Source organism: Camelus dromedarius, chromosome X (assembly GCF_036321535.1).
Source record: "Camelus dromedarius isolate mCamDro1 chromosome X, mCamDro1.pat, whole genome shotgun sequence".
NCBI lineage: Eukaryota > Metazoa > Chordata > Mammalia > Artiodactyla > Camelidae > Camelus > Camelus dromedarius.
The window spans coordinates 58,783,465-58,810,395 of record NC_087472.1 but is presented as its reverse complement, the minus strand read 5'-3'; the positions used below and the strand labels follow the sequence as shown (position 1 = coordinate 58,810,395).

Genomic DNA, 26,931 nt, shown 5'->3' with positions numbered 1-26,931 from the left:
ATGTCCATCAACAAACGAGTGAATAAAGAAAATGTAATAAATATATATATATATATATATAATATATATATTAAAAATATATAAATATATATTTTTACATATATTTATATATATTAAATATTATATATTTATAATATTTAATGTCCAAAATACACAACAAAAATACAAACTCTTGAACAAGGCATTCCATGGAACTTTCTCCTTCTCTGTTGGCCCATATATATATATATATAATATATATTATATATATATAAATATATATTTATTACACACACACAGTGGAATATTACTCAGTCATAGAAGAATGAAATACTGTTATTTGCAGCAACATGGATGGACCCAGAGAAAGTATGCTTGGTGAAATAAGTCAGACATCTATAGTCATCATGCTGTACATTGTATCCCCATGATGTATTGATGTTCAGTTACAACATTATTGACATAATGATTAGGGATAATCTCTGTAATCATTAGGGAGATGCCAATCGAACCACAATGAGCTACCACTTCACATGTATTAGAATTATGATCATCACAAAATGGAAAATAACAAGTGCTGGGAAGGATGTGGAGAAGCTGGAACCCTTGTATGCTGCTATAAGAACGTAAAGCAGTGCAGCCACTGGGAAAAGCCATTTGGCCTTTCCTCAAAAAGTTAAACATAGAATTGTCATATGATACAGCAATTCCGCTTCCCTGTGTATACCCAAATGAGCTGAAATTAGGGACTCAGACACTTGTACACCAAAGTTCATAGCAATATTATTCATAATAGCCAAAATATAGCAACTGCCCAAATGTACATGAACAGATAAACAGAATATGTTATGGGTATACAATAGTATATTATTTTACCTTAAAAAGGAAGCTCTGATACATGTTACAACATGGAAGAACCTTAAAAACATTAGGCTAAATTAGATAAGCCAGGTACAAAGTGACAAATATTGAATGATTCCAGTTATATGAGGTACCAAGAGTAGACAAATTCATACGGACAGGAAGTAGAGTAAACATACCAGGAGCTGGGGTGAGGGGCAAAGGGGAGGTATCGTTTAACAGGTACAGAGTTTCTGCTTGGGGTGATGAAAAGGTTCTGGAAACGTGTAGTGGCGATGGTTGCACAGTCCTATGGCTGTGTTACTGCCACTGAATCGTACACTTAAAACTGCTCAGAAGGGTACTTCCACTGTGCTGTATAAATGACTACAATTTAAAAATCATCTGAGTGACATTAACGAACTTAACTTGTTGTCTTACTTATTGAGCTATTTGAATAACTTTGTGTTGTGTTATTTAAACGCATGCAGCAAGTAATAACATTAAGAAAACTAGTACCCCGTTGTCTGGCCAGTAGATAGTCTAAGGCTAGGTGATTATCAGCCACCATACCTGACAAAGAGCCTTGGCCCTCAGTATAGGGCTTTCAGGGCCATGGCACTTTGGATCATATATTTGGATATTATTTTGAACATTTTGTGATTGGCATCCACGATTTAATGGTGCTGTGTAATACTGTGGTCTCGTCTCCTAAGGCGGCACCAGTGACTCTAATGCAGTCAGCAGATTAAGCTCAGCTGGTAAGAATATAGCATGTTCGTGCGTGGGAACAAGATTGATGCGGTTTGTTTAGGGGCATGAGCCCCAAAGAGCATATTTCGCCCCAAACTACAAGTGGTATAAGTCAAACTAAGAGGAAAACTTTGAGGTGGAAGGATAAATCAAAGCAGAAGTGAAAAGTATTTAGGGCAGTGGAGCCATTATAACTCAGAGGCTAAAATCTTAGATTTAGCATTTTGCATGTGCAACAAAGAGTTAATATGTTGCCAGTAAGCCTTCTGATCATGGCATCATAAGGAGCTATTTTGAACAGCTGCAGTCAGAATTTTAAAGGTAAGTCCAGGAGAACAATTATCGTTTAGGTTTGGAGATGTGGCCAGGCGTTTTGATTGACAGAGGATGGCTAGTGCTACTGTGAAGGTCTCCTTAAGATCAGGTGGACAGACTGCAATATGGCCAGGCAGTAGAGACAGTGCCCTTATGGCATGCCCAACAACTGGAATGCTTTCAAACACGGACTGTTTGCTCATTGAAGCTTACATAAAGATTACTTGGGGATAATGGTATATGAGGGAGTGTGACTAGAAAAGCAAAGGTCAAAGCAGAAGGGAGAGTAGCTTGTGGTGGTTGGTGCTGAACTGTGGAAGAATCAAAGTTGGGAAGAGCAGTGAGAGGTATGAGGGGTGCAGAATAATTTGATAGGGAGTGAGATGAGGGCCTGGGGTCATGGAAGATTCAATGCAGAACGAGACCATTTGTGGGCTGAGGTAATCAGTGGGAATGAGTCCAGCTGCTGAGCTGAGGTCATCTGATGATCCAGAGTTGGTTGAGGGTAAGGTCATAACCCCCACTTGAGACTGTAATAACGCTGGGCCAAAGTCAAGACATTAAGGTGTAAAATGTTGTCGGTCACAGAGTCACAGAAATGTATGAAGAATATAGTGGGATAATGAGGTGCACAATGAGCAACAAAAGAGATCACTATCTTGGCATCGTATGGGGATATAAGAATCCTCAAGGAGCCTATTGTATATGTCCCCACATGAGGCTTTCCATTGCCCTTCTAATAATGATCTGACATGAATTTTGAGAGGTGAGGGCTTGGCATTAATTCAAGAAGCTTCAGAGTGTGGCATACCACAAGTATGTGTTCTTCCTCCTGTGTGTATGACTTCTTTTGAGTTTAGAATAGCCTATAGAGACTGAGTTAAACATTTTAGAAAGTGTTGTCAGTGAGGTGGAAACGAAATTCTGTCCCATCTAGTGATTGGCCATGGCACTGTTATAGAAGAGGTCAAGTAAGTGTGGAAGTCAGCATGGCTGCAATTCAGTCCAGTGGCTGGCTGTCCTGTTTCGAAACGGAGTCCTCTCTATGGCCTGTGGTGTCCCAGGCCTAGAAGTAGGCATAGCTAGGCTATGAAAAGACAGAAGGCCAAATGGTAGCATATGAGCCATGTGGCTGCTATAGCCTCAGGCACCTGGGGCCACTGAACCAGGATGGGCATAGTGAGGGTCAGTTGATGTCCCTATTCCTGGTCTGTGTGGCTAGGGGTAGCCTGCATTCCTTGGCGGAGGATGCTCTTGAGTAACAACGATTTTAATCTTTCTTGGCTCTCTCTGCTATCCCCACTCCTGGAGCTGGAGTGGCGAGCTCTACTTCCCGAGTGAGATCATCATGTCATTATTAATTAAGTATCCTTAGTAGCCAGAAAACTTTGACAATGCTTGTGCCTTAGGTATATCATTGATAAGATTATCAGGGTGCCAGACTATTTCTAGCAGATGCCAGAGGGCATTCAGTCCTCTGTAGATCACAGCTAACAATCCATCCTTGGTGGAGCTTTCATCTGATTTGGGATGGGGGCAAGAAAGGGCAAGAGGCGGATGAAAGAGAAGAGAACAAGGAGCAATGCCTAGCCTAATGTGAAGTTTGTAAATTCTGATATGCCAGGTGTCACTCCAAAGAGTAAAGAATGGCAATTGATGTGCTTTCAGTGCATTTTCACATGGAGTAGGCGGTACCAAGGCTGGTGACTTAGTATAATGAGGGCTGATGGAAGGAGAAAGACCCTTTTTAAACATCCCATTTTCTTCTTCTCCTTTTCCTTCCCCTTCCCCTTCCCCTTCCTCTTCCTCTTCTCCTCCTCCTCCTCCACCACCTCCTCCTCCTCCTCCTCCTCCACCTCCTCCTCCGCCTCCTCCTCCTCCACCTCCACCTCCTACTTCTTCTTCTTTCAGTAACATTTAAGCACCTTAATTGTGATTGTGCTTATGTTTGTGACACACTATAAGACTGACTGCCTTGGGCCAACAGAGAAGGAGAAAGTTCCATGGAATGCCTTGTTCAAGAGTTTGTATTTTTGTTGTGTATTTTGGACATTAAAGTGAGTGCATCAAACACTGTCAGTAATATCTGGGACTCCAAAGGGAATGAGGAGTGTTTAGTGAGGCCCTGTTTGCTTCAAAAGTAGCAAGTCTAGTGGAGTAAGAGGTCAGTATATGTATACTCACCATGATCAAGACATCATGGTGGTGACGTAGGGGGCAGTGGTCCATTGCTACTGGTGAGCAACTATAGTGGAAGTCTCCCCCATGGAGTGGCACCCCAGAGATTATATCTCTAATGGCACGTCTTCCTGCAGAGAGAGAATTAGCCTGTCACCAGCATGTGGGCCATAGCAGAGGAGAAGGATAAACTCTTTGCTCTCAGTGCAAGTCTCAAGGACAGGGAATCCTCTATGAGCAGTTTCATGGGCCCACTGGGTCAAAAGCAAGAAAGTGTGATTTGCAGCGTCATCTAAGGAAGTCTGACCTTAGGCTCTAAAGTTTGTGCTAATCTATCAGCTTGGGCATTAAATTGGGCATCAGAAGAATAACCCTTGGTGCGGACAGAGATACCTGTCACCTTAATATGTATCTTTTATATCGGAAATACAAGGAACGTTCAATATTCTTTACCTCAAAGAGGGTACCTTTGAATGAGAAATTGTTGCCAGTGGCCACACCAAATGGGTAGACCATTGGCTGTGGCCCAGGAGTCTCTAAAGATGTGAAATTAGGACCAGTTGTTGGTCAGGGTGTCCTCCAAAACCAATAAAACTTCGTGGAGTTTGGTCAATTGTGTTGGTTGTGGGTGCCATCCTTTTTCAGAGATGTCCTGATTAAGAGATAAAGTCTGCATACCTCCAACAAGTTCTATCACATTTGACGATGGCGCTGACATCCTAAAGTGTATGAGCTTCCTTTGCTGTTCACTCAGTCGATCGCGAGAGGACCCTCAGGTAGCCAAAGGGTCTGAGACAGAGGTGAATTCCTCCAGCACTGTGGCATCTGGCAAGGAACTGATAACATGGGCGACCACCTTTTTCGGCAGGTAGGATAGAGTGCCAGGTATGGCTCTACTCTGTATGTACTAATTTCATTTCAGCAAGAAGGCCTTGGTTGTAATGCAAAGCTTGCGGGGTGCTGCTTCCATGAGCCAGGGCCTAATGGGCAGCTAGGTGCAGAGGGTCAAAAGTCCAGCTGCTGTGAGAGTGTCCATTCCCAGGAGGGCTCAGTGTGCGAGCAGAAGTTGATCTAATGATATGTAATGTAGGGCCAAAATGGCAGTCTACTGCACCAGGAGCTTGTGGGGGTTGTCATGGGTGATTCATAGAGGCCAAGAAGCATAGGAGGTGATTGCCAGAGCTTCCACCATCAAGGAGTCTCCAGAGAGCACTAAATGAGGTGGACTGATTCTAGAGCCTTCTGTTCTCAAGGGCCCTATTCCTAGTGGGCCACTTTGTGAGAAATTGCACAAGTAAGCTATAATAGTGTTTGCAAGTGGGGAATATGTTGCCTCCAGGAGCCAAAGATACCTAACAGATGTTGGGCCTTCTGGAGAGTGGTTATGGATGACAAAGTTAGGAATTCGAATTGAATGTCTTCAGTCATATCAATTGTGTTAGGTGTAGGGTCCTTAATGGGTGAAACTGTGGCATTAAGTTTGCAATAATCCAGTGTGAGGCACCGTTCATTCTTTTCAGGTTTAAGAACAGGCAAAATTGGACTGTGAAACAGAAACAGTGGGGATAATTACCCCTATCTTATATGACAGGTCCCAATCCTTGAAAGCACTATTTCAATTTATTTTGGTCCATATTGACAGTTGTAAGGAGTTGGGGTAGATCTGCAGGGTCCCATTTGGTGAGGCTAACAGTCCAGGCTGAAGTGTTAATGTTATTCCAGTAGGGCACTGAGCTAGGTAGAACATCCCTCCCATTAAGGAGAAATCCAAGGGTGGTGGGAGCTGTGATCACTGAAAAATTTGTCAAGTCATTGTGCAAATTACTGATGTAAGGTAGTCTTCTTTGCCTTCCATCTTACGTCTGGTAATACCCCGGAAAATAAAGGGAGTTCTTCCTTTAAGTTGAGTGGGGTTTCTGGGGGATCACTGTAATTCGGGAACCGGTCTCAATCAAGGCCATACAAGGCATTGTATGACAACCAATGGACCAGGATGGGAGAGTTTCCTCAAGAGGTCACTGGGGTCCTGGAGACATGCCTCATGTTAGGGAATAGGGCAGCTGGCCCTGCACCCTGGGGGTGGGTTCAAGGGAGAAGGGGATGGGATGTTTTGTATAGACTGTCATAGAAGAGCTGGAGCTCCTCAGGGATATTACCCAAAATCAGACAGGTGGGGAAGCCCAGGTCACAGAGTCGCCAATACCAAGTCTTTCGGTGAGGGCTCTACAGTGGTGGGAGGTGGGCCCTGGAAAATCTGAAATGGGGGCTTACCTCAGTAGTAGTGTCCCCTGGGGAAGTGACGATCTAGGTCCCGAGACCCTCTTCATGAGCAGTCAATTGATTGTAGGCCATACAGGGCCACCTTTATAGCCAGCTGAGTAATTAAAGTCAGTGGGGAAGCCCTATGATTTGGGAGTGCTCCCATGAGAAATAACTGCCAGGTGTTGGTTTCAAAAGGAGCCTGCTCAGTCAGGACTGGCTTTGGTTTCCTGCTCATTGCACTGCTTAGAATAGTGACATGCTGGTTATACTATTCCAATTTCCTTAATATCTGCCTCCCCCTCCCCCAGTGTACTCCAATTCATGATGGCATGCTCAGTTTTTACTTCAACAGTAGAATGGGCTACTTTACATGCTATGGTCACCCCATGGAGCAAGGAAAAGGCTGCGAGTCATGCCCATGAATGTTCAGGTGGATGGACACTGGGCACCTATTTCCATGAGTCCAGGGGACCCATAATAAATTATTCATTTGAGCAACACAAGATATGCCAGACAATTGGCTCATCTTGAAAGAAGTTAAAGTTTAATCCAAAGCTACTATTACATGGGTACAGAAGTCAATTAGCACCCTTTCCATCTGCTAATTGGTTACATCTTTTAATAAAATTTGAATTTCCAGTCAAATGAATCCTAGACCTCTGTTTACATTTTGTCTCCCTTATATATATATATATTTTTTTTTGGGGGGGTGGTTATAACATGTGCTTCAGGGGGATCTTCTCTACTCAGCTCATGTTGGTAAGCTTCTATATTATTTTCCTGAGGCTGCTGTAACAAACGATCACAAACTTAAAGGCTTACCACAACAGAAATTCATTTTCCCACAGTTCGGCAGGCAAGATGTCTGAAATCAGTTTCACTGGGCCAAAATCAAGGTGTTTACAGGGTTGTGATCCTCCCAGACTCTACCAGACAATCTCTTCTTGCTTGTTCCAGCTTCTGGTGGCTGCTGGCATTCCTTGGCTTGCATCCACATCACTCCTGTCTCTGCTCCTGTGATCACACTGCCTTCTCTGCTTCTGTCTGAAATCTCCCTAGGCTCCCTCTTATAAGGTTGCTTGCGACTGCACTTAGGGCCCACTTGGGTAATCCGGACCGGTTTCCAAATCTCAAGATCCTTAACTTAATTGCATCCGCAGACTCTTTGCCATAGAAGGTGACATTCAATGGTTCAGCAACAGGATATGTACATCTTGGGAGACCATGATTCAGCCTACAACAGCGCCCTCCTCCAAGAAGTTCCCATATCATCAGGATTAGGAGAATTCCCCTCTTTGCCACCTAAGTACCTTTAGAAGCCTTGGACTTTGGTGGGAAGCAGAGTGCAGAGTAGCCCTTTGGCTTGTTGATGTGCTTCATTACTTAAGAGGACCCACATTCACTGCCTGTTTTACAATTAACCAGTAAGCTCATGGTGCGCTCCGGCCAATTAGGAGGTTTGGGGATAAGGCACTCGGGGTCACTTTTCATCAACATTTGTGCCACAGGACAACGTGGGTGTGTCTTCTCCTACAACCTACAACCCTGAGGATCAGGATGTGTTTGAAAGAAACCTGAGCAGCAGCAGCAGAAGCAGCAGCAGCAGCAGAGGGATTTAAGGGTCCTGGTGAGCTGTCTGCTCTTACAAGTGTAGAGCTCAGCATGGCTGCTGTTCACACTCTTTTCTGCCTTTTTAAAAAAAAAATTACTGCTTTCTCAGGAACAACCACCTGATGTGCCTGTATATTGCACAGGGTATGAGTGTTTCCCTTGAGCTCTCTGTAGAAGAGAGGCCAAGGCCTTGTCTGAGACACACAACCCATCGGTCACAGGGTTAGGGTCTTTCCCCTGAGCCTAAGATTCACTAGCAGCTTATGCATTCAAAGACACACAGAAACAGGGAATTTGAAACAGTTATGATGATGATATTAAGAGACCTAATGGAAGAAACAGACAACATGCAAGAACAGATGGGTATTGCAAGCAGAAGGATGGAGACTCTGAGAAAGAACCAAAAGTAAATGCTTTTGGGGAAGCAGGGAAATGCCATGAGTATAGAGGAACAATGATAAGAATCACACTGAACTTCTGGTCAGAAACCACACACACAAGAAGAGAGTGGAGTGAAATAGTTAAAATGTTGCAAGAAAAATCCACCAATTGCCCAATCTATAGCCAGTGAAATTATTCTTCAAAATTGAAGGCAAAGTAAAGACATTCTCAGACAAACTCAAATTGAGGGACTTCATCGCCAGCACACCCGCTGTGCACAAAATGTTAAAAGACATTCCTCAGAGAGGAGGACAATGATAAAAGTCAAAAACTCAGATCTACACAGTGAAAGGAAGAACACAGAAGAAGGAATCAATGAAAGTGAAATAAAATCAGTTCTTATTCTTAGCTGATCCAAAAGATAACCGCTTGTTTAAAGTAATAAAGCAGCAATGTAGTCGATGATCATAACGTGCTGATAAGTGAAGTCGATGACAGTATTGTCTTAGGGACAGGAGGAAGGAATGGGGAAGATCCCGCTATAAGGTCCCTGCACTACACATGAAGCAGTGTGGTGTTATTTGAAGATGGACTTTGATTAGGTATGAATATATATTGCAAACTCTAGGGTAATCGACGTGCTAAAGAAGAAGACAAAATGGAATCATATACAATGCTCAACTGAACCCAGAGAGGGCAGAAAGAGAGGGAAAGGAAAAGCAAAGAACAAGTGTAATGAATAGAAAAGTTACAAATATAGTAGATATTAATTCAACTACATCAATAAGGACACTAAATGTGAATGGTCTAAGTACACCAATTCAAAGTCATATTGTCAGGGTGGATAAAAAACAAGACCCAAATATATGCTGTCTACAAGAAACACACTTTATGTATAAAGAAAAGAAGAAATGTCTCAATTCAATGTCCTCAGATGCCATTTTAAGAAAGGACAAGCCAAAGTAAGGCCAAATTCAAGCCAACGTAAAGAAGAAAGGAAATAGTAAAGATTGGAGCAGACACCAGTGAAACAGAAACAGGAAAACAATAGGGGAAAACAAAACGAAACAAAAGCTATTTAATTTTAGAAGATCAATGTACCTGATACTCCTCTAGGTTAACTGTTCATGAAAAGAGAGAGAAGACACAAAATGCCAACCTCACAATGAGGCAGATGGCATCATGACAGAGTCTGTAGATATTAAAGTGATAATGCAGAAATATTACCAGCAGCTGTATGCCAATAAATTTGACAGCTTAGATGAAATGAACAAATCTCTTGAAATACTCAAACTACAAAAGTTCATTCAGTGAGAAATAGATAACCTGAATAGTCTTTTATCTACCAGGGAAGTTGAATTTGTAAGTAAAAATATTCCCGTGAAGAAAACTCCATATAGGTCTGTTGGTGAAAGGTACCAAACCCTCAAGGAAAATATAATACTATTTTAACAGAAGCTTTGTCAGATAACTTCATATTAATTTTAAGTTAATTTTCATGCTCATTCTGTGATGCCAGCATCACTCTGACACCAAAATCAGAAAAAGACATTACAAAGAAGGATAGTGTAGACCAACATCACTCGTGAACTAGATAGAAAATTGCTAAACAGTACTTCAGCAAACCAAATCCAAAATATATTTAAAAATTAATACATCATGACCACATGGGGTTTGGAATATAAGGTTCACCTGACTTTCAAAAATCAGACAATGTATTTCACCATGCTATCAAACTAAAACCAGACGGAAAAAAAAAAAAAACATATCATCATCTTAACAAAGTATTTTAAAAAGTCCAATACCACTTCATGATACAAGCTCTCATCAAACTGGGAAGAGAAGGGAATTTATTCAACCAGAGGATGGACACTTACCAACATCTGACAGCTAACATCATACTTAATGGTGAAAGACTGAATTATTTCCCCCTGACATCAGGCACAAGGCATGGATGTCCACACTCACCACTTCTGTGGAGGGTCTAGCCAAGGCAAAAAGGCGGGGGGTGGGGAGGGGGGGAAGGAAGAAAAGAAGGAAATAAATAAAAGGCACCCAGATTAGAAAGGAATACGGAAAACGGCCTCTCTTTGAAGATGTCATGGTCTTACATACAGAAAATCTTAAGAAATCCACCAAAAAAGCAACTGGAATAACAAGTCAGTTTAACCAGGTTGCAGGTTATAACACAGTACCAAGATACAAAACTCAATTGTATTTATATATACTTGTACAATGAGAAATACAAATAAATTTACAACTGCATCAGCAAATGTGAAATCCATAGGGAATAATACTTTCAAGCTATATACCCTGAAACTGCTGTTGAGAGAAATTAAAGGAGACAAATAAATGGAGAGATACTCCATGCTCACTGGTCAGAAGATGCAAAGTAGTTAACATGTCAGTTCTTCCCAGATTGACCTATAGAATCAACACACTCCCATTCAGAATTCCAGAGGGGATTTTTGGGGTAGACATTGACAAGAATATTCTAACGTTCATATGGGATCGCAGAGACCTAAAACAGTCAATATAACATTAAGACAGAAGAAATAAATTTGGGGAGTTACCTCTACCTTATTTCAAGACGTATTATAAAGCAACAGTCATCAAGACACTGTGATATTGGCACAAAGATAGACAAATGGACCACAGGAACAGAATAGATAATGCAGAAATAAGCACCCATATAAGCACAACTAGTTTTTGACATACATAGAAAGGCAATTCAGTGTAGAAAGGACAGTCTTTTTGAGAAGAGGTGCTAGCACAATTGGATATTCCTATCCCTCAGATATGAGCATTGCTCAGTATTTCTTACTATGTATAGGCAAAAATTGACTCAAAATGAATGGATGACAGACCTAAAGGTAAGCTTAAGAAAAATTTAGAAGAAGACATTTGAAAACCTAGTCTGACCTTGTGTTGGGCCAAGTTTTCTCTGAAACAACATAAATAAATCTGATTAAGGGCTGTTATCCAGAATCTATAGAGAAAACTTTCAAAACCCAATTTTAAGAATACAAACAACCTAGTCAAAAGTGGGCAAAAGACTTAGAACAGTTACTTCACCATTCATACATGGATGGGAAATAAGAACATGAACATGTGTCCAACATCCCCAAGTCATTAGACATATACAACAACAACAAGAACAACAACAAACCCCCAACAATTTGATAGCACTACAGATCTATGAGAATGGCTAAAATTTAAAGTGGTTCTTCATAGCAAGTGTGAGGTAGGATTTGAGGGAACTGGAGCCGTCGTATACCGCTGATGGGAGTGTAAACTGTTCAACCACTTGGTAAAACTATTTTTGTCTTTAGTAAAAAGTTAAATATATCTACCATATAACTCAGCCTTTCCATTCCTAGGTCTTTACTCAAGCCAAATGAAAGTATACATCCACACAAAACTTGTACATAGATGCCCAAAGCACCTTTTTTTCTTCTTGCAACAGCCAAAAATTAGACACATTCCAAATGTCTGTTGGCAGGTGAAGGGATAAATAATCTGCTGTACATCTCCACGATGGAATACTACTCTGCAATGAGTAGTAATGAGCTATTGATGTATGGATGAACCTCAAAATAATTACTCTGATTGAAAGAAGCCAGACCCCAAAAAGTTCATATCATTGTGTGTGTGTGTGTGTATGTGTGTTTGTGTGTGTGTGTGTGAGACAATCATAAGTTGTGCACAATTCTAGAAAATGCAAAGTAATCTAATAGTGTTTGTTCCTGGTGATGGGGAGAAAACTGTCAGGGAGAATCTGGGGGAGGGGTTGCAAGGGGTATGAGGAAATGTGTCTTATCTTCACTGTGGAGATAATTAATTTCATGGGCCACGTGTCAAAACATACCAAATTGTGTACTTTAAACACATGCATTCTGTTGTATGCCAGCTATATCTCAAAAAAAATCTTTTTAAAAAATCTAACAAGAACAGAAAGAGCCTCATGGACGTATAGGACAGTATCAAGTCACCAAACGTACATGTAATTGGTGTCACTGAAAAGAGAGAGTGAGAAAGGGACAGAAAAATATTTGAGGATAGAATGATAGAAAATGTTCCAAAGATGAGGCAAAACCATAAACTCACAGCTCCAAGAAAGTCTAAGTATTCCAAGCAGGAAACAGAATGAAAGGCTCACTAGGCATACCATAAATTAATTGCTTTAAAAACAGAAATAAAGAGACATTCTCAAAAGCAGGCTGAGAAAAAACAAAGACACATTACAAAAAGGGGAGCAAAGGTAAGAATGACTTTTGCCTTCCTGTGTGCAAAAATTAAAATAAAATATCTGAAACAATCAGGGCATTGTTGCATAAATTCCACTGTGTTCCCAATGCAGATTTTAATAAAACGGAATTAATCTAATCTCCGTGTGTTAACCTGTTCTGTGAATGTAGAAAGTCACAGAAAAATGTAAATTCGGGAAAGTGTCAGTTTGTTTTTATAGATATGTGTGAACTTGAGAAAAGTACAAAAAAAAAATCAAACAGATAATTTTGTTATCTGTAACCCCCAAAGTCTGGGATTGGTGGGGGTTGGGAAAGTAACGTGATTGATTGTTGAGCATTATTCATACATCTGTGAGCTGTTCCTCCGTTTTTTACCAGCAGGGTTAATTTGGCAATAGTTACATGTTCTGATAAACCGAAAGAGAGGAGCTTGTTGTAGAATAACATAACGATCACCATGACCAACTCTGGAATGAGACTGCCTTTCTTAGAATCAAATTCCAGGCTCTGCCACTTATAGTATATGAGAACTTGCTTATTACTTAAGTACTTGCTGCAAGAGTTTTCCCAGGTGTAAAATGGAGATCATAGAAACACCCATTCTGTAAGTTGTTGCAAGAGTAAATTGTTTAATGATCAGTTGCCTGGAACCCATTTAAGTTTGTGTGTGTGTGTGTGTGTGTGTGTGAGAGAGAGAGAGAGAGAGAGAGAGAGAGAGAGAGAGAGACGGAGACGGAGACGGAGACGGAGACGGAGGGAGGGAGTTTGATGCAGAGATCAAACATAAATCAAGCTCAAATGTGGCGGACCTCTCAGAAATTAATGGAATAAAGATAGAGGATTTGAACCTGATACTGGGATTAATCTCCCTCTGTGCCCTGGCCTACACTCAACGAAGAAATGTGTGATCAGCATTATTAGAGATATCACTTTTTAAGGCAGAAAATTTGTTTAGGTTTCCAAAAGTGGGGATGTAAATGATTATGAGTTCCATAAGAAGAGGCTGTAGGAATAAGGAAGAGAGGTTGAAGGAAGGGAAGAAAGCACGGTAATACTCTCATTTTACAGGAGAAAAAAGAAAAGCTAAACTGGCTAAGGTGTATGCAAGAAACTGAAGGTTAAGTGTATTATTTAAATTTACTAGGGTCACCAATAAAGGAACTAAAAATCAAAAGAAGGTATAAAATCAGAGCGAAAGAAACTAAGGGCAGATTGAAGACACAGCAAGTGAATTAAATTCTCTCCTCTAAGCAGAGTGTGGTCACTTGATGACGTCTGAAGTTGATCAGTTATTGAAATATCAGATTAAGTACTTTATTTAAATGTAAGAAGGTTGCTGCCAAAACAATGCAAGCAGGAATTATGAAAGTGTTCTACCCTGGGAAGCACAACTGGGGAGTGGGAAGTGATGGGGACTTTTGCTCTTTATCATAAAGGGCTTTGTACTTTCTGGTCATCACTATTTTATTTACCAAGTGCGTGACTTCTCCTCAGTAAGAACAATTTTTAATTTGGGGAATGGTTTCTAAAAGATGGTGTGTATGGGAGGAGGTCCCAAAGCTGATCACCACGACTTTTGCAAGAATTTACCATATGGAAGGAGACTTCATTTTACATCTGCTGTACACATTGAGAGCTTAAATTGCTCAGCAACTCATGGTAATGAAGCTCAGCCACTCACATGCCAATAACCCATGAATGTGCCATAGCACAATCGTGAATGTTGGTAGTAGTGTTCTGGAGACATCAAAATGCATTCAGGACAATACAGCAAAGTGGTTAAAGGGGTGTATTGCCTTACAGTAATTTATCTCCAAAATGGTAGACAAAAAGGGTGCCATTTTGGAGGGACGAACAGCAGTTGAGGGAAAATTCAACTTCCGACTCAACACCCTATTCCATTGACACAGTATTATCAAATCTTCTGGGTAGTTTTCTTGAGTACAGAAAATGGCATGCTTTCATGTGTTGACTTGCAAGGTCCCTGCACCTCAGGGAAGATAAGTAAGTGGGTCATTCAGAAGTCCTAAGGTCAGGAGAACTAAGGAAAACCTGAAAGGAGGTGTAAGCTAAGTGAGTTCAGGCCAGACAATCAGGCAGCTGCCTGGAGTGAAATCCGGCCATCACCTGAGATGTAACCCAGAGGATCAGATTCCCTCTGAACCGAACCACCTTGCTCCTGGTCAGAGAGAAAATGCCAAGCTTCCTTGGGCACCAGAAAGCAAAGACACTGGGCCTTCAAAAACCAGCTGAACGAGGATATCCTCAGGACAGAGGGAAATGACATTAATAAGGAGTTGGGCCTTGATGCATGCCGGGCACTGTGAAAAACATTTTCCATACATTACCACTTTGTTCATCCTTACAAATATCCATCCCTTTGTACAGATGAGGACTCCAAAGCTAAAGAAACAAACAAAAAAGGGCAAGCAACTTGACCAAGGTAAGCACAGCTAGTAAGTCATGGCCCGGGAGTGTATGTACAGGTATATTTTTATAAGATCACGTCTGTAAACAGCCTACGATTATGAAAAATAAAGGCGTTAAAATCTTAAGCATACATTGGAAAAAGTGTTGATTGCCAGGAAGAACAAAATATGTGAAATTCTATGTAAAAACCGTCAGTGGAGACAGCCCTTTGTTCTTGGTTCCTAAGGAGGGTTGGGGCAAAACTACTTGTTATAAAAAAAAAAAAAAATCCCTAAGGCTCTTAATTAGAGTTTCTGAAGTTTAAACTCAAAGCACATACCAAGGCTCAGAATGGTTAAGCGTTTTGTCTGGAACTCTGCCTACAAGGCAGTTTGCCTCCAAGGCCCATGTTCTTTGAGGAATTTAGGCCCAGGAATTCAGGAAGATACAAGAACTGCTAGGAGTATAGGCTTCTTCATCTCTCAAGACCATCCTGATATCACCAATTATGTTCCCTTTTGTGGACCCTGTCTGTTTCTGAGAGACAAGTAGCAAAGGGTCAAAGAAACTCTCATTCTCATGAAAGGAGCCAGAGGAAAGAGTCAGAGAGAGAAAAATAAATTAGAGAGAGAAACTGACGACTTGCTTGCCTCCTGCCTTTAATCACACCCAGAAGTGACCTAGGTGCGTGCCCTATTCGGCTGTGAGAATGAGATTGGGTGGGGGTGAAGTTCCAGAGGGGATGGTAGCTGTATTTTGTATTTTTTAATCACCCTAAGAATCTAAATTTTTGTCTGAAACAAAAATAGGACAAGTGTTTTATTATTTTTTTTTTCATGCTGCCTGACGTGTACTTGGGTGCATGTTCTGTGACTTGCTGTAATTTTTGGTAAGTTTAAAAACCTGTTCATGATTTTTAAAGGATGGGAAAAGATGGTTTCAGGTAAGCGGAAGCCCTCAGGAAGGATCGAGCTCGGATCCTAGAGTAGTCAGGGTCTTCTAAGAAGGCCCATGAGGACCAGGGTAGGGAGACGTGAGAATGGAGGAGTTTGGCAAGGGCCAGGTCACGCAGCTCCTTATATTTAAGCCATGTTGAGGAGTCTGCACGTTAGTCAAAGTGAAGTGGGAAGTCCTTCTGGGGTTTTGAGTAGGGGAGGCAAAGGCGCTGCTCATTTTTCAGAAAGAGCCGTCTGGCTATTGATGGAGAAGGAAGGCTGGTGAAAGTGGGCAATCACTTAGGAGGCTATGGCAGGAACCCATGAGAGGGATATGGTGGACTCCAGCAAAGGTGGAGAGGTTCAAGTGGTGTTGGGAGGTAGAGGTGATAGGAATGGCTGAAGGATGAGATAGGGGCCAGAGGAAGATGTGGGAGTGGGAGAGAAAGAAAATAAAGGTGCTTCTCCATTTCTGTTTCACTTGGATACCCAAGTGGCCAGTGGTGCTATGCATCGAGAAGGGGAAGGCTTCTGTGGGAGGAGCAAAATTAGGGAGAGTAGAGGGCAGGAGATAAAAGAAGCTCAGGACTTCCATTTTTTGCCATTTAAGGATGAAATGCCTATGAGACGTCCAGGTGGAGATGTCAAACAGGCAGACAATTAAGTATGAGATCACAACCTCTTATCTCCCCACCCCGCGCCCCCTGCCCCCAACACACAAGTGGGACCATAAACTGCTCCCTTCTCTGCAATTTACTTCTCTTGCTTAATAACAGCATATTTTGGAGGTCCCCCTAGATCAGCCCCTGTACACATAACTCATGCTTGTTGATGGTTGCAGAATCATCCACGGAATGCCTACACCACAAAGTCTTCAGCCATTCCCCCAAATGATGAGTGCTTGCTTTGTATCCTAGTTTGCCCAATGTGAATCCTTCTGTGATAAACATGCTCGTGTGTATGTCCTGATGTCCTGGGGCTTTTATTCCTATAGACTCGACTCTCATTCCTTCACTGCCCTACATCTCTGTCTCCCTTAACTCTTCACTTTATAAGGATCCAAAGGACCGTTTGCTAAATGTGTTGCATTTATTCAAGACAGTGTAATAATCATTGTTCTTGTTGGTTAAATAACAGGGGCACATCCAAACACTTTCCAATTCTTCCTAAATAAAAGCCTAAGACTACCTTTTTGTTGGCCTGTATCTCATAATCATTTTCATTCGGGGGGATTTAGGGGCAGTTTTTTTGTTGTTGTTGTTTTGCTTTTTTTTTTTTTTTTTTTTTTTTTTTTGCCAATTGACAAAAACAATTTCCCTACTACAAAATACAGGTACGCTTTCATTCCCTGTTTCCCGGAGCATCCTTCCTATAGCTATGTCAGCGAGAATTCATGGGAAGAGAATTCTTCACATAAATCCCTGTTTTCAGTGTTTTGATTCATGTTTTTTTTTTTTCTTTTTGCATATAGAGTTGATCTATCCCTCTCCCCAGTGGAACCTTCTCTCCGCATCCCCTACCTTCTTCTGTTATTTTCTATTCTTTTCCCCTGCTCTCTGACCACATCCCCATTCCTTTCTATCACTCCCTCCAGATAGAAAGAAGGCGGTGGGTCATATGAAATGGAAGAGCAATGCTGGCTTCAGACACTCTTGAAGTGTGTCTGAGTCTGACCTTATCTCTTTTTAAAGCTCCACCTTGAAATGAACAGAAAGAGAAATCTAAACTCTAGCACACAAAGTCCTTGTTGTCCCGTTTTAAACCAACTCCCAAGCAAATACAGCCAGGACCTCTGAAAGCACGACCTGAGTGAGGACCTTGAGCCTGGGCCATGCAAGGTTCTTGGAGAGAAGTCAGGTTTAGGGCCGGCCTGTTCACCATCCAGTCCTTTGTAATCTCTTCTGCTGGCTTGTCATTCTAAATCCAATTTCTACATGTTGGCACATCTCAGGGAATAGCCCTGCCCCTCCTTCTCCCGACTACACTCTCTCTAGGTGATTCTGCCCAGTCTCATGGCTTTAAACACTGCTTGTGTGCCCTGTCTTCTCGATAATTCTGTTTCTGCAGCCTACATGGAGACGAGACTTCCCCAGACTTCGGACACTTAACATGTGCACATAGGAGCTCTTGACACACATCCCCAAGTGTCTTTCTCCCTTCTCCAAACCTACCTCATCCACTCCCCGTATTGCCTATGACCATACATAACACCTCCATGATCAAGACTTGCGAGAAAATGCTCTCATAGTAATCATTCATTTCTTAAGTTTGTTCACCAACTGCCTTCAATCCACCAGCAGGTGATGTCTGTTCTCTTTCCAAAATATCATGTGAACCTACACGCTAGTCTCCAAATTCATGCTGCCAGTCTGGGCCAAGCCACCACCATCTCCCAACTGGGCTGCAGCAAGAGGGTCCGAATTGGTCTCCCCTGTTTTCCTTTGTGCCCTGCTCACTTGCAGTATTTTCCACAGAGAGCAGCCGAGCCAGAGAGAAATTACTGAATGGACTTCGTTCATGGCCCTCCCTTGATTCACTCCTCTCTCTGGATCCCTAGAGCACTTTGAGTGAAAACCAAACTCTTCATCATGGCTCCTTCCTACCACTGCACTGTCCTTTGTTCCCTCCCTCCCCTCTCTCACTGGGCTCCAGCCACACTGGCATCTTTTCTGCCTCTCCGGTGCCGTGCCGCTCTTTTCTGCCGCAAGTCCAGAGGAATTGCAGTTCTCCCTCCTGGGCAGGTTTTCCCCCTGTCTCCTAGCAGGACTGGCCACTTAACATTGTCTTCAGAAAGGCCATCTTTGACCTTTGCCACTTCTCTTGGGTTCTGGGTCATACATAGGGACCCAGTGCTCCAGCTTCTTTCCCTGAGGGCATTTGTAGCAACCTTTAAGTGCTTTTATATTTTCTGCCATGTTTATTGTTTCTCTTCCCCACTAGAAAATATGTTCCTTGGATGCAGGGACCCTCTGCCTAGAAGAATGCCTGGTACAAGGTAGGCCCTCCATAAATACCTGTTGAATCACTGAGTGAATGAAGTGAATAACACTTCCTCCCACAAGAAAGGGACCTCTCTCTCCCTCCACTGGTGCTCCCCAGGGCTCTTCATTTTTGCCTCCGTCACAGCACCTAGTAGTCAGAAAACTTTTGATTGCAGATGTGACCAGGAACTGAAAGAAACGAGGTGGGGACCCCATGGAGAAAGGACGTGGAGAGCATCCCCTGTTCCTGTTACTAGAAGGTCAGGGGCCTAGGGATTGTCTTCAGGCTTGACAGGTTTGGGGATTCACTGGCCACCGTATGACTTTGCTGAACCTCTCTCTCCTACTGCTTCACCGATTTCTGTTGGCTCTGTGGGCTGGAAGTCAAAGCCAGAGAAAGAGATCTTGTTGAGTCCTGGTCCTTGAATTGGTCGCCCTTGTCACTTCTGTCTCCCAACAATGGGCCGAGAAGTTCTTCTCATCATCCCCATGTACCCTACCCCCTCAGCAATCATGTCTTCCCCCTTGGTCTCTGCCTCCTCCGGTCCCTCTTGGATGGCCACCTGCAATGGTGAGGCACAGCTCATCTGCGTCCTGCCTACAAGCACCCTAGCCCCCCAGGAGATGGTTCCCAAGAGTGGTGACAATGACCCCCTTGGTCAAGGCACCAGCTGTACAGCAGGCTTTTCCTAAGTCTCTGTCCCTTTCCTTTGCTGGCACTAATCCTGTCTAGGGGCAGAGGGCTAGACTTTGCAAGCTGGCGAGGCACATGTCTGTGTGTCTGTTTCTCAGCCATCTTGGGATGCTTCCCAGCCAGCGATGAGAAAGTTCCCATGCCCTCAAACCCCACAGTGACTCAGTCAGTTCTGACGCTTCAGGGTTGTTCTATCGTGTGCAATCGCCCGGGTCCTGCTGCCACCACAGAAAACAGCTTTATTTGCCCAATGAATGTGGATGGGCAGGACTGCGGGGGCGGGGGAGGGATGGAGAGAATATGTGCTGGGCAGATGAAATTCCATGGTCAGCATAGTCCAATCACATATAGCACCTATAGCCCTCTGCTGGCATTTCTGTCATTTGTATGGGCAGCCTGAGCTGTAGTGGAGTGAGACATCCTGAGGGAAGGCACTGTGGTTTGATCATGTTTTGTATTTGATCCCCAAGTCCACAGTTCAATGCCTGGCTCAGGGTAAGTGAGAAACCCCTATTTGTGGAAGGAAAGGAGGGACCGAAGGAAGGGTTGCTCTGACTCTTTTGGAACGGGTCACATCTGACTGACTTCTTTTTGTTCTATCAGCTCTCTCTCAGATGTGTGTGAGTGTGTGTGTGCGCGTGCGCGCGTGCAATCAGACATTTATATGTGTATTGATGGATTTCCCCCCATTACATTGAGATATAATTGACATATAACATCGTATTCATTGAAGGTGTACAACATAATGATTTGATATCTGTTTATATCGCTAAGTGATTATCACAATAAGTTTAGCAAACGCCCATCACCTCAGCGGTTACACATTTTCCCCCATGTAATGAGAGCTCTTAAGATCTACTCTCAGTGAGTTCTGTATTGATGTTTAATTTGTGCCCTTTCTAAATATCTGACCATACCGAGTTCCTCCTTGAATATGCTGAGTGGGCCCATGAGCTTGGGTTTAGAGTCCAAGCTCCTTAGCTAGCTTTTCAGGGCCCCACACCTTCCAGTCCCATCTCTTGCCATCTACTCTTGGAGATCATAAGCGCTATCCACGCCAGACTATTAGGCATGACCAGAAGTGACCATGCAGGTGCTAGCTAGCATGCTACAGGGCCTTGGACACAGACTGATCCCTATGTCTAGAAAGCCTTGTCTCTTGCCTCGACGTGGTGGACTGCTGCTCACCTTTTGGAGCTGCCCTCGGGGAAGCTAGTGCCTGGCTCGGGACCAGGCCCTGTCCCCAGCCCTTGGTTTGGCTTTCCTCACCTATCACGGAGGACAGCACTAAGGACAGGGTGCTCTTGACTTCCCTCACTTGCAGGCTGCATGCATTGAGATGGCGAGGGCGGGAGGAGTTGGGGGGGGGGGACGCTCAAGAACCCTAGGTCCCTAGTTTTCCCGTAGCCTGGAGCAGGGGCATGGTTTCCAGCCCAGCCTGCTCCCAAGGACAAGCTCAAAACCAGTCGGTTTCCTCCCGCTTCCCAGACCCCTGTATCCCTAGGGACCGGCATTGGCTCCATAAGTATTTGTGGCATGGCATTATGGATGAGTGAATACGTGTTCTTTATGTCCCCTTTTGCAAGTGTGCAGAGGAGGGAAAGAGCTGGAAAAAGGGGAGGGATCTCTGAGAAAATGGGTCAGCAGGCTGCAGGAGGAGCTTGCCCCGCTTGCCCCAGCTCCCGCTCAGGAGTTGTTTCCTCGGTTGGCGGTGATGTTGAAGAGTGGGTGCGCGCGCTGAGGTGGGGGGAAACCCCCGAATGCGAGAAAACCATTTTTCGTGGCTTTGTTTAGGCCGGGCAAATGTATTCTCAACGCCACCCACCCTCTCTTGCAAGGCACCTGATTGAATCATTTAAAGGTTCTATGGGGAGAGGAGGGATCAAACAAAACTCCCTAAATCTAACCCCTAGTCCCTCAGTCCACAGTGGCGCCCTTTCCCTGGCTTCCTCCTCATAAATATCCAGGCGACCCGAGAGGCTGAGGACTCACACCCCCGCCCCCCAGCCCCAAGCTTCCCGCTCCCGCCCCCTCCCACCACCCGTGGCCCCGCAGCCCCGCAGCAGCCACAGGGGGAACCAAAGAGACAGAAGCCTTCCCAGCTGCCCGGACCACAGACGCCAACACCCCCCGCCCCCCACCACACGCCGCCCGCCCGCGCCCCGCACGCTAGCCCACGACCGAGCGGCGGCGGCGGCGGCAGCAGGCTGCAGGCTGCGGCGACTCGCACCGGCGCGCTCCTGGCAGCACTCGCCATCCCAGGTGACTGGGACGCGCCAGATCGGCTGGCCCCGGGTCCCCCGCCCCGGCTCGCGCTCGAGCCCCCGGCCCGGGTTCCGGCGCCCACCGGCCCTCCTGCCCTCCCCCGCCTCTCCGCTCCCCCACTTCGCGGGAAGGGAGGTCGCGGCAGCGGCCCGGAGGCACCGGCGACCGTGGCGACAGCGGCGACAGTGGCGGCGGCGGTGGCGGCGGCAGCTGCGGCGGCGGCGGAGGCTGCGGCGGCGACCGTGGCAGAGGCGGTGGCGGAGGCCTCCGTGGCGGAGGCGGAAGCAGAGGTGGAGGCCGAGGTGGAGGCCGAGGCCTCAGTAGAGGAGGCAGTGGCGGAGGCCACCCTGGCGGAGGCGGCTGCAGCCCTGGCGGGAGAAGAGGAGGAGGCTGCCCTGGCGGCAGCGGCCGTGGCCGTGGTAGAGGCCAGCGCGGCCGAAGCGGCCGAAGCCGCCGCCGCTGCCGCCGCCGCCGCCGCCGCCGCCGCCGCCGCAGCAGCAGCAGCGGAGGCTGCGGCGCCCCCCTTGGGGGAGTCGGATGTGGATGCGGATGCGGATGCGGATGCGGATGCGGAGGTGGCCGCAGCGGTAGCGGCGGCGGCGGCGGCGGCGGCGGCAGCAGCAGCGGCTGCCGCCGCGGATGCAGATGCGGATGCGGAGACGGGCGGGGGCTCCGAGGGGAACCCAGACTTTCCTATGGCCTCTCTGTACGTGGGCGACCTGCACCCTGAGGTGACAGAGGCAATGCTGTACGAGAAGTTCAGCCCGGCGGGGCCGATCCTCTCCATCCGCATTTGCAGGGACAAGATCACCCGCCGCTCGTTGGGCTACGCGTATGTCAACTACCAGCAACCAGTGGACGCCAAGCGGGCCCTGGAGACCCTGAACTTTGATGTCATCAAGGGCAGGCCAGTGCGCATCATGTGGTCCCAGCGGGACCCCTCGCTCCGCAAGAGCGGGGTGGGCAACGTCTTCATCAAGAACCTGGGCAAGACCATTGACAACAAGGCGCTGTACAACATCTTCTCGGCGTTCGGCAACATCCTCTCCTGCAAAGTGGCCTGCGACGAAAAGGGGCCCAAGGGCTACGGGTTTGTGCACTTCCAGAAGCAGGAGTCCGCCGAGCGGGCCATCGATGCGATGAACGGCATGTTCCTGAACTACCGCAAAATTTTCGTTGGGAGATTCAAGTCGCATAAAGAACGAGAGGCCGAAAGGGGAGCCTGGGCCAGGCAGTCCACCAGTGCTGACGTCAAGGATTTCGAGGAAGACACCGACGAAGAGGCCACCTTGCGATGAAGACATCCCAAGAGCGAGCCAGCCAGCAGAGCCAAACCTTGGCTCCCACCCGGTTTACAACTCCCCCCTCCCCAACTTTGCCCCCCTAACCCACCAGCAGTATATTGTATTGGGAGTGCAGGTCTCTCTCTCTCTCTCTCTCTCTCCCTCTCCCTCTCTCCCTCTCTCTCTCTCTCTCCCTCTCTCTCTCTCTCTCTCTCTCTCTCTCTCTCTCTCTCGTCTCTTTCTCGTCTCTTTCTCTCCCCCTCCCCTCTCTGTCTCTCTGTCTCTCTCTCTCTCTCTCCTCTTCCCTCCTCCTTCCCTCTCTCCCCCTCTCTCCCCCTCTCTCCTTCCCCCCTGCCCTCCCCTCCTCCTTCACTCTCTCCATCTCTCCCCTCCTCCCTCCGTCTCTATCTCTCTCACTCTGGGTCTCTCTTTCTCCCACTCTCTCTTCTCCCCTCCCACCCCCCTCACAGCTCGCCTCCCTTCTCCTCCCCTCGCCCCACACCCGCCTTGGGCGTTGTGAATACCCTTGCTAATCTGTGCCACTTGATAGGTAAAAGGCTGCTTCTTCTCCTTGTTTTTTGGTTTAAAAAGCACTTTCTTTCTCTCTTTGTTTACTGCACAGGTGATACAATTTCATGGTAGAAACATCAGGAAGGAGAAGGAATTCAGATGAGGGAAAACCAAGAGAGTAATTGCTCCCCATGATCCTACTACCCAGAGACAACCACTTTTACCTTTTTGGTGTGCTGTTTTTCCAGGCGCTCTTCTCTCCTTCTCCCTCCCTTCCTCACCTCCACCCCACCCTCCCTTTTAACACACTGTTACAGAATGGTTCATGTATGTGGTGTTTCTTAACCTGCTTTTTCAGAAACTAAAACCAAACAAAAATCAACCCATTGAACTTATTTCCGTGTTATTCAACAGGCTTCAGAAATGTCATCTTCAGTGCCTGCAGGAGTGTATCAACGGACCCTAACATTTCTGTAATCATTCCCGCATTGTTGGACATTCAGGTGGTGCCTAGTTCTTTCCCTGTGTTTAAACCCAGCACTGTGTATACTCTGATGAGTGAATTCTTCCTTGTTAAGCCAAATCTTCGCTAGCATACCGGATGATCTTCTTAATTGTGGACTTGCAGGATCCACATATGGACATTTTAAAGACTTTTCCTGTGTGTTGCCAAATGGCCCCTTCATAAGCATTGTACCGGTTTGCATTCATGCCAGCCAGCTCAACTAGTAAAAAAAAAAAAAGTATGCCCATTTCCCCTGCATAGTCTCCTGGTCACTGTAATTGATGTGTGTGTGCGTGCGTGCCCGCGGGTGTGTGTGTGTGTGTGTGTCTTGGCCAGCTTGATGGGCTGCAGATGGTTTCTCGCTGTCCTTGGGTGTTTTGCTGAACTTAAACACTCTTTATCACCTCCTTCCCCTGTGCCCACTTTCTGCCCTTTTCGCCGTTGTCAGAAAAAATAATTCAGCTTCACTGCAGGGAAAAAACAAAATCACAAAGCCGACAAGTTAACAGAAGAAAATTAAATGTCACCAGTAATCAATCCTAATGACCACCCTTACCTCCCTGAGTCATTTTCATCTGTATTTGTCTAATATTTTCTTACAACTACCTGGAACGTTTTTGGCTGTAGCTCTCTAGTATTTTTCTTATTCATATGTCATGTATGTATATAATAATGTACATACTGTTTTTATATCTGCGTTTTTCACGCATAAATGTGTGTATATATATTTATACACACACATACTCTTGAACTTCATTTCATGTCATTAAAGATACTTTGAAAATATTTTCTCTGGCTGTTAATATTTCATTGAATTTATGACTTAATAGGTAGATATATATGTACATATATATCCACATCTGTATCTCCGTGTTTACTTGTATGTTTGTGTATATATTTTAACGACTTCCTTAAGGTTGAACATCTAGGTTGTTGCTCATGTTTTTTCTAACAAACCTGCCAAGTGATTACAGTGCACAAATCTCACTGACTTTTCAGATCGTTTCCTAATCAAATATTGCAGAAAGAAAAACTTATGTATCAAAGGATATAGACAGTTTGTTGGGAGAGTGGATTATTAAATGACCATCTGTAAAGATAGTATAAGTTTATATTTGTAAAGTATACCAGTATTGTAAGGGAACCTGGATTACCTTTATTATTTTTTGCACTTACTGCAATCAATTTTGCATTTTCCCAGTATTTTATCAGAGAAAGAATAGAGTTTTTCTTTTGATTTATTTTAAACATTTTATACAATCTGTTCATGATTATAATAGAAAATATTTTAAAAGTTGTTAATATAACAAACGAAAGTCCCTCCTAATACCAGCACCTGACAAAATGCATTTTAATAAATAATCTACATGCCTTTAATTTATAATAAAATATGCATTGTTTTTCATTGGAGGTTATTTTTACTATAACATTCTCTGGGACCATATTTCTAAATAATTAAATATTCTCCTTTAATTCTGTTGTTACATAATATTCCATCACAGTGATGAGCTTTAATTTCTACAACCAATTTTACTTGGCATATGTTTAAAATAGTTCTAACTTTTTACTTGCAAGATTAATTCTATGATGAATATATTTATACCTGAATGTATTGGAATATTTATTGTTTTCTATTCCTTACTGTTGGAATTGTGCAGATATATATGGACATGTCAAATATTTTTCTTGGTCTTTTGTCCCGGGTTTCTCCCTTAAAGTCTACATCAATCAATAGTGTAGAAGACAGCACATACACCTGCCCATCTTTTTAAATTGACCAAAGTATGTTTTTTAAGTTTTGTGAAATTGAAATGGTTTGTACATTTTTTATTACTTCATTTTTAGAGTATTTTAAAAAAGAGATCAAGCACATCAAAATATACATAGAATCGCTTCAGACATTATTTTCTATACATTTACAAGCTTTTATGATCCATCTATAAACATTTTTTAAAATTATAAACATATTTTGTCCCATAATCTGCCTTTCAATATGTTGTGAATATACCTGAGACATCTATGGCTCTTGAGTTTTTTCTACAACTCACCATCATTTTATAAGCCTGGAAATTTTTTGAAGTATAGTTGACTTGCAATATTATATTAGAATCAGGTGTACAACATAGTATGTAGTAATTTGGTATTTTAAATAATTACACCCCACAGAAAGTTATAAAATATTGTCTATATTTGCTGTGTTGTACTTTAAATACTTGTAGCTTCTTTATTTTATACCTATTATTTCATACCTCTTAATCTCCTTCACCTATTTTGCCCCTCCCCACCCCATCCCCTCTGGTAACCACTAGTTTGTCATTTGTATCTGTGAGGTTGTTTCTGTTTTGTTATATTTGTTCATCTGTCTTATTTTTTAGATTCCATATATAAATGAAGACATACAGTATTTATCTTTCTGTGTCTGACTTATTTCACTAAGCATAATACCCTCTATGTCCAACTGTGTTGTTGCAAATGGCAAAATTTCATTCTTTTTTACGGCTGAGTAATATTCCATTGTGTATATATACCACATCTTTTTAGCCACTCATCTGTTGATGGACATGTAGGTTGCTACCATATCTTGGCTATTGTAAATAATGCTGCTATGAACATTGGGGTGCACATATCTTTTTGAATTGTTTTCTTTGGATAAATACTCAGGAGTAGAATTGCTGGATCATATGGTAGTTCTATTTTGAGGAAACTCCATATTGTTTTCCACCAGAGCTGCACCATTTATATTCCCACCAACAGTGCATGAAGGTTCTTCTATCCACATC

General features: G+C 44.0%; 1 protein-coding gene across 1 annotated transcript; it reads left to right on the top strand.

Annotated features, from left to right (window-relative positions):
* Window positions 1-22,483: 22,483 nt before the first annotated feature.
* PABPC1L2A (poly(A) binding protein cytoplasmic 1 like 2A) lies at window positions 22,484-24,775 on the top strand. Its single transcript, XM_064483037.1, has one exon. It carries the CDS (start codon window positions 22,549-22,551, stop codon window positions 23,149-23,151), a length of 603 nt encoding a protein of 200 aa, XP_064339107.1. The 5' UTR covers window positions 22,484-22,548; the 3' UTR covers window positions 23,152-24,775.
* Window positions 24,776-26,931: the final 2,156 nt, after the last annotated feature.

Coding starts and splice junctions, on each gene's coding strand:
- PABPC1L2A (XM_064483037.1), top strand. CDS start 22,549: ATGGCCTCTCTGTACGTGGGCGACCTGCACCCTGAGGTGACAGAGGCA.